Source organism: Vanessa tameamea, chromosome Z (assembly GCF_037043105.1).
Source record: "Vanessa tameamea isolate UH-Manoa-2023 chromosome Z, ilVanTame1 primary haplotype, whole genome shotgun sequence".
NCBI classification, from domain to species: Eukaryota; Metazoa; Arthropoda; class Insecta; order Lepidoptera; family Nymphalidae; genus Vanessa; species Vanessa tameamea.
Window position 1 is genome coordinate 14,079,555 of NC_087341.1, and position 8,044 is coordinate 14,087,598.

At 32.0% G+C, this 8,044-nt stretch overlaps 1 protein-coding gene across 2 annotated transcripts; it reads left to right on the forward strand.

Annotated features, from left to right (window-relative positions):
- The first annotated feature begins 620 nt into the window (after positions 1-620).
- Positions 621-7,833, forward strand: LOC113396585 (galactose mutarotase-like). Of its 2 annotated transcripts, XM_026634579.2 has the most exons (9): positions 623-1,012; positions 1,396-1,653; positions 1,761-1,970; positions 2,790-2,877; positions 3,970-4,117; positions 5,581-5,686; positions 5,834-5,941; positions 7,336-7,446; positions 7,741-7,833. In XM_026634579.2, the coding sequence occupies exons 1-9, from the start codon at positions 710-712 to the stop codon at positions 7,831-7,833; spliced, it is 1,425 nt and encodes a 474-aa protein (XP_026490364.1). In that variant the 5' UTR covers positions 623-709. The 2 variants fall into 2 exon arrangements, with proteins under 2 accessions (XP_026490371.1, XP_026490364.1); XM_026634586.2 differs by lacking the exon at positions 5,834-5,941 and having other exon boundaries at positions 621-1,012.
- The last annotated feature ends 211 nt before the right edge of the window (positions 7,834-8,044 follow it).

Below are 8,044 nucleotides of genomic sequence, written 5' to 3' on the forward strand. Positions count from 1 at the left end.
TTTTTTTTCTAAATATATACCTACATAATATAATACAGTTGTGTAATACATAAATATACTAATTGTAGTATTATAATTATTGGAGCAAACAACTTGAACTTGAATTTATGCAAATCATTAGATAATAAAAATATTTTAACAATTTCTTAATAATAAGGTTAGTTTACACTTAAAATATTTCTATACTTTCATCCTTCATCGTAAAAATCACACGCTATGATTTCTCATAAGTAAAAAACACACTAATCAATCCGTAGGTATTTGTTTCGTACAGATTAACTTATAAAATTTCGTAAAGGGAGTAAAAATTCGTTTCTCTCGTCATTGATTTGTTAATTTGAAAGAATATGTTTCAGCATTGGTTATTTAATCGCCCTCTGCGAATTTTTATATGTAAATTGTTATCCATGAGTACTTTTAAAATGATAGTATTCTTCGTTAGTTGTGAAGCAAAGTTTCACTGTAAACTATTCATAATCGGAATATAAATATAATTAAAAAAAACCATAACTTATAGTACGCAAATTTAGTATTAAATACTTTCCGCGGATCGATTATTTTTAAATTAAGCTGTCTCGATTCTAATAAAATGTCAATCAAATTATAAAAATGTAATGTCGTTAATTGATCAAAATTTCTTGTGAAAAATATTTTTTATAAAAATTTATAAATTTTTGTTAAAATTAAAAAACCATAATTCACTTTTATAATGGCTGAAGAAGCTGAAGTAAAGGCAAGTGGAGATACAGTTTCAATCACTAAACCAGATATGGACGAGCCCAAACCTGTAAAAACTCCAGATGTAGAACTTGTGATTGACGGTTTTGGTTTCATGCCTAAAGACTATGATACTTTAATCAAATCCAAAGGATCTTCTATACTTAAAAAGTTGTCTACAGTAGCAAAAGAAAGTAAACCCAGTAAGCCAGAACACAGCCCTTGCGCTTCGAGTTCAAACATCGATATAGTCAGACGGTATACCTGGAAGACAAAGAACAGAATGACAGTTCAGGTAAAATAAATTTGCAGAGTATTACAGTAATCTTGACTGATTTGGGTCACGGAGACCATTATCAATGTAGAAAAGCTGCGCCGGAAAAATTATAGTGTTTTAAGAGTGTACTCAAACAAAGATGCTTGCTAACGCCTTACTCTAGTGATCCGATTACTATCCGTCACGACCGGAGAGAGTGCAGGTGTAAGATCAAAGGCTTTACGTGCCCAGTGTTTCCAAGGCCTAGCAGTCTAAGTACTAGAACTATTTAAATTCCCTACTTTGTTATTGAGCCACTTGGGGTTTGGACCCAAAATTTGGGGCCCTACGGCTTTATAAGCATTAGAAAACCGAAGTAATCTTAACTAGAAAAATCTTAGTTTATATTTCTATGTTCTTAGGTGATAACCTATGGCGCTACAATTACATCAATTCAAGTTCCTGACAAAAAAGGTGTCCCAGACGACGTCATAGCCGGATTTGATACTTTAGAGGAATACTTCCAACCAAGAAATCCATATTTTGGTGCGACAATAGGACGATACGCAAACTTTATTCGTGATGGAAGTGTGATAGTTAAGCCGTCTGGTAGAGTGTTTATGCTTAGCACAAATCGAGGTCACAACCATTACAATGGAGGCCATATTGGATTTGACAAGGTACACTTTTCATATTACGAGTAAAATAAAAATTACTAATAAAATGTTTCTTTGTTTTGCGAACAATGGAGATGAAGTAAACAAGACTTCATAGTTTTCGTTTTCAGGTTAATTGGCGTTCGTACGTAACTGGAAATACAGTAATTATGACCCACGTGTCCGAGCGATTCCATGAAGGTTATCCAGGTACATTGATGGCACAGGTCATGTTCGAAGTCACCTGCGACAATACTCTCAAAATCGAAATGAAATGTACCACGAGTGATCCGACTATTGTTAATTTAAGTAGTGCTCCTTATTTCAATCTGGCTGGACATGTGAGTACTATGATGAAATATTAAATTTTTTTTTAGTTATTGACCGAAGATTATCGTTACAAACGTAGGCAAACATCGCTTGTGTTAACAACTAGCACATAGATATATTAACCTATACCTTATTGTGTATATAATTCATTATTAATTATTTCGCTACTCATCATATTATTAAATTACGCTGTAAACAATAATTTAACCTGACTAGTTGTAAAGTGGCTCCCGATTATTTTTGGTATTAAAAGGTAGGATGCGCCAAAGGAGTACATTCGGTTATTTAAGAATTTCTGACACAACGTCACGCTGTCCGAATATCATAATAAGTTGAAGTGTACTAATTATTGGACTGTGTTTTATTTTCATAAAACACACAAGTTTTAACACTTGCTTAATTTATAATTTATAATACCATCAAGGGAAACTTGTATGTTATTATCCCAAACGTATAAACAAATCTAAACAAAAAACAGTACTCTGTATTGTTGTATTCCGGTTAGAAGGGTGAGTGAGCCAGTGTAATCACAGGCACAAGGGACATAACATCTTAGTTCCCAATGTTGGTGGCGCATAGGTGATGTAAGGAATGGTTAACATTTCTTACAGCGCCTTTGTCTATGGGCGATGGTGACCACTTACCATCAGGTGGCCCATATGCTCGTCCACCAATCAATGCCATAAAAAAAAAATCTCGCTTGAAAGTAGTTTGGTACATGTAAAAACATTATTAATAAATCCTTGTTAAAATTACGAAAAATCGTTATTAATTATTATTAAAATATATGTATTTATATCTATACAACAATATTCTTTGTTACTTTCCAGCATTGTGGTCCGGAAGTTATGTACGATCACATCTTCACCGTGAACGCCGATAAGTACACAGCTGTGGACGATGATGGATTAGTTACAGGTAACGTGGGGACGTTTTATGAAATACTAGCAAAGCATTTCTCGGCTTCGTCTGCGAAATTATAAAGATTTTTAAATAAGTCCATAAGAGCGTGTTCTGTCGGATTTAATACTCGTGGTTTTCTTTTTTGGCAATGTACCAGCATACATTAGGCGATTTGTAATTTAGAGAGAGTCGTCTCCATTAATAATTAGTCACCTTATATATTAGTAATTTTCCTTTCATACAGTACTACTTTGTCAAAAAATATTCCGGCTTGGAGGGTGGGTGAGCCAGTTTAATTACGGTTACAAAGAAAAAAAATAGTTTGCATGATTGGTAGGGCATTGATGGAGTAATAGGTGGTCTATACTTGCAACAGGACGCTTGCCATCCGATGGCCCTGATGCTTGTTTGCCTTAGTCATAAGTTTAATGACTGCGATCCATAAATGAAGAATTTGTTAATGCCACAGCGCCATCTCTCGGATCTTAGTAAAACGATGAAATATAATTTCGACATGACTATTAAAATTTTAATTAAAACCACTAAGTAAGTAAGTATAAAATTCTACGTATGAGGGAATACCAAAGTAAGGAAGCATGCCTCGCCTAGATTCCCAAAACAGAAAAATATCTTGTGTGAATAAGATCCCATAGGCCGACGCGAGAACCATCATAATAATGATGACTAACAAACAGCTAAGATTATATAAGTATCTACATATAACATTAAAATATCAAAATAATATGATCAAGTAACTCTGTACGAGCATTTTAGAATAATAATTTTACAAGATTCAGTCTATTAAATGTAAAACTATCACCGACTTGAAAAAACTAAATAGTTATTATTTTCACACATTAAATTACACAAATATAAATACGTTAATTAATTATAATTTAGGTAAATGATTTATATGGTGTGTGTGTTGATTATTTAGCAAAGATAAAAATATTTAATTTGTATCGTATAAAACTCGTGGAAATGTTTTCGTGAACATATCTCAAATTATTAACCACGATCGAAGATCGATTAAGCGAACTGCGAATGCTGATTAAATTGTATTAAAATGCTTGACGAACTTATATAACCATCATTTTTTTTTTTCAGGTCAGAAGAATATTGTTGGTGGGACAGCGTACGATTTTAGAGTGCCAAGAGTGTTAAGGACAATGATACCAAAAATACCGATGGGAGGTTATGATATTAATTATTGCATCACGCAAGGAACGGAACAAGACTTAACTTTCCATGCTCGGTAAGTAGCGAAAGTAAGCTAACGGCCCGTAATTGTCCCACGACCCAAGATTTTAACCCGTCATTGCGTGATTAGTATTAAAGAATTCCATCGATTAAATTATTCTTCGTATAAATGATTAAACGAACAAATATAAAAATTATATTTAGTAAGTAAATAGACGTAATAATAGGTTCTACTCGTTAAAATAGTTTGTTTTTATTACATATGTAAATAATTTTTTTTAACGTTATTTTTAACATCTTCAAATTGACAGTTGAAATTTAAAATTGGAACACCTATACAATAATTTAATGATTTTGTCCTTGTAGCCTGGCTTAAAAACCTACAAGGTTTAAAAAAAAAGAAGAGAGTGTTTTTTTTTAATATTTTTAAAATATTTTATGTTTGGACTTGTATTTACTAGCTATTATATATTATATAAGGAGTGAAAGGATTGCCGAGTAGCTTTAATCATTTGACCTCGAGATCCTTGGTTCTAAATTTGGATCGAACCAATATAAAATATTATATTTTTTAAACTTTCCGACAAATTGTTAGTAGTAGTCCAGAGTTTGGAACTTGGCAGTTTTTACTGTCCTGACTTAGAATGCACGTAAAGCCGTTGCTGATGCGCTGGCTGGTCTCTAGAAATCAGCCAGGATAACATGAACAGTTACTATATTATAAGTAATAGGGGCTAAATATATATACTTATTTATATTAAAGCTACGCCAATTAGTACCGTAACGTCGCCATATCGTTCTTCCAATAATTCCAATAACCCATGTATATTTTATCATCATTTAAAATAAAACTATTTTCGTACTGAAGCAGTCAATTCAAACAAATTAGTGGAAGTGTCGCCCTGTTCACGGCTGTTAATGTTCTCACTTGGTTATATAAGTTGTTTATTAATATATACGTAATATATTATGCTTAAACTCAATTTTATTATTAGTTTGTAAATTTTTTTTTTCTATTTAATACGTAAACGGGTGTGTGTGGGCCACCTGATGGTAAGTGGTCACCGCTGCCCATAGACGTTGACGCTGTAAGAAATAATTATTATTCCATACATCACACCGATGTACCAACACTCTTGAGAACTAAGATGTGTCCCTTGTGCTGTAGTTACACTGGGGCATTCGCCCTTCAAACAGAAACACAACAATACTGAGTGTTCCTGTTTGACGGTAGAACATGCTGCTGATGCGTGGGTGGTACCTACTCAGAGGGGCTCGTGCAAAACCCTAAAACCACGTAAAGCCACTATTATTTGTTATAATATCATACTAAGTGGTTAAGAAAAACATCGTAATGAAACGCGCATGCGTTGGATGCCACGGACCCACATTGGAGCAACGTGGTGGAATAAACTCCAAACTTAGTCCTGAAAAAGAGAGTAGGCCTAGTATTGGGACATTTAATGACTTAAACATAATATATTTTTTTATTTATCGACTAGGTTTTGTTTATTTCAGGTGTCTTCATCCGTTGACCGGGAGAGTTCTAGAGGTGTACAGCAACCAGCCTGGTATGCAGTTCTACACGGGAAATCTTCTACCAGATCCAGATAAAATTGTTGAGGTCAGTTTTAAAAAGAAATCTCTGTAATATGAGATTACGCGGTTTTATTTTTTTATGATTTATATACGATTATAAACATGGTACAATGAAAATACCCGGTGATGTGTATTTGTTTAAATACAATCAAATATAAATTCTGTTAAGTAGGAACCCGCCGGTGATGAAGAAGAAAAGACTGAGTCTGATAGTGGGAGTGAGTCTAGCAGCGACGAATCTAGTTTGAAAGACGAAGAGGCGAATGAAGAAGAAAGCGAGGTGAAACTTTTATTTTCATATCGAATACAATATTAATAATTATTTTTAGTACCACTTTTTATATTTCATTGGAATGAGTAGTATATAACATATACAGGGTTATTGGTAATTCGACGTATTCCCGTTAGGAGGTGATAGGGGTGACTATTTGCGATAATCTTTATATTTGCGATTTTTAAAATAATCTGCAGAACAAATTTCATAATGTTTTTTTTTGTTTTTCAGGCATATTTGAGGGAAAAAAATATATTGAAATAATATCGTTTTCTGTCTCGCATTTTTAAATTTGGACCGATAATTATTGTTTAAATATTGAAAAATATCCAGTGTTTAATCGTTTTTATAAATTAGAAGAAACAAATAGATTTTAATTGATACTTTTTTTAAATACATTTTTGAAGTTGCAATTTTGACTTATTTTGAAAAAATCTAAAAAACGTGATAACTCAAAAATGGTTTACTATTGCATCATGCATATGGGGGTTAAAATTTGCGATAGCAAATAATCACCTCCTAACGGGAATACGTCGAATTACCAATAACCCCCTGTATAAACACTATTAATAATAATTATTTAAATTTGTGTTCGTACATTAAGTCCGCCGGCTATGAGAGTGGGGTGGAATTTGTCAAAGTATATCGAAATATCTTGGAGGAGCGTCAGCAAAGATTAAACAATACCAAAAGGAGGACATGGTTTAGTGCACCATGTTTTCATACGCGTTAGTGTTTGTATGTGTGTATGTTTGTCTGCCATAATAATTTTGAGTGATTAACTTTCCAAATGTTCAACACCCTCTCCATGCATTTAAGGAAATTTTACGATCATAAGTCGCTATGCTAATGGCGCAAAAGCTCACGAAAAAATATCTATTATTATTATATATATATTGACGTGAGTTAGCTGACGTTACCGCTAGTGGACGGATCGTGTTTCTTATTTCCGAAACACTACGCTCTTGCTCCTTAAAAGGGGTTTTTTCACATTAATTTGGAGTTGACATTTAAACAGATGTTATGATTGATATGAAGCAAATCTAAGTGACCGCTTGTATTGTAACATATCCAGTGATATAACGTGTTTAGCTTGGAAAATTATCTTGTAATACCATTTCAAACCTGTTTGTGCCAATTACAAAATGTTAAAAGTTTTTTTTTATATATAGATAAAGATTTTTTTTTTTGTATATCTTGATAATCACTGTATTATTTTAATTTATTAAGTATGACTTATCTATATACATTTTTAAGCTGAGATAGTTCTAGGTCTTGACCGAACCTTAATGCTCCTTTTAATTACTTGATTACACAATAACAAATTTATTTAATATTACATACAAAATATACCTGGATAATTATAAATATTTATATACTGATAATAAATTTTCTTTCAGGGCAAAAAAAGCTACGGTTATGTACCATTAATGGGGAAAAATGGGACATGCTATAGAAAACATGGCCTATTTTGTGTCATGCCTCAAAATTATCCAGATGCCGTTAACCATGTAAATATAATCCAGTTCAATTTAGTTTTATGTTTAAAATTTAAATTCAAAGTACTGTGTATTTAAAGACTTTTGTCTTTATTTTTGTAACATTTGGATTTTTTGGGTACTCATTCATGAACTTGGAAGTTTTTATGGAACTTATTACTTCATTACTTTTTTGTTATCAGATTCAAAATCATTCATTTTCAAACCACTAGAAACATTATTTTTAAGAAGTTTGTTTAGACCCAGCATAAAACTAAGCGAATAGAACTTAACTTTTATCTTAATATTATATGTTTTTCGTTACAGAAAAACTTCCCAAACTCTGTGCTGAATCCAGGCGAAGTATATGTTCACAAGATACAATACAAATTTGGTATTCTACTTGGGAAATATGTCTAAATGAAAAACGATAATCAAAAAATATATGTATAAATAAAAATTGTACAATGTCAAAAAATTATAAAATGTTTATATGTAACGTTTAAATCAAAATGTATAATACATATTTTTAAACATAAGTTTATGAACGTTTTATTAACGAAATATTTAACGAAATAAAACTGACATTACATTACAAAAAGATGTATGTATATATATAAGAAATAGATGT

What these genes read in the sequence shown, in the direction of transcription:
- LOC113396585 (XM_026634579.2), top strand. Translation starts at nt 710, where the DNA reads ATGGCTGAAGAAGCTGAAGTAAAGGCAAGTGGAGATACAGTTTCAATC. An exon ending in GACTTAACTTTCCATGCTCG is followed by an intron (nt 4,118 to 5,580) that starts GTAAGTAGCGAA and finishes TGTTTATTTCAG; the next exon opens with GTGTCTTCATCCGTTGACCG. An exon ending in ATCCAGATGCCGTTAACCAT is followed by an intron (nt 7,447 to 7,740) that starts GTAAATATAATC and finishes TTTTCGTTACAG; the next exon opens with AAAAACTTCCCAAACTCTGT.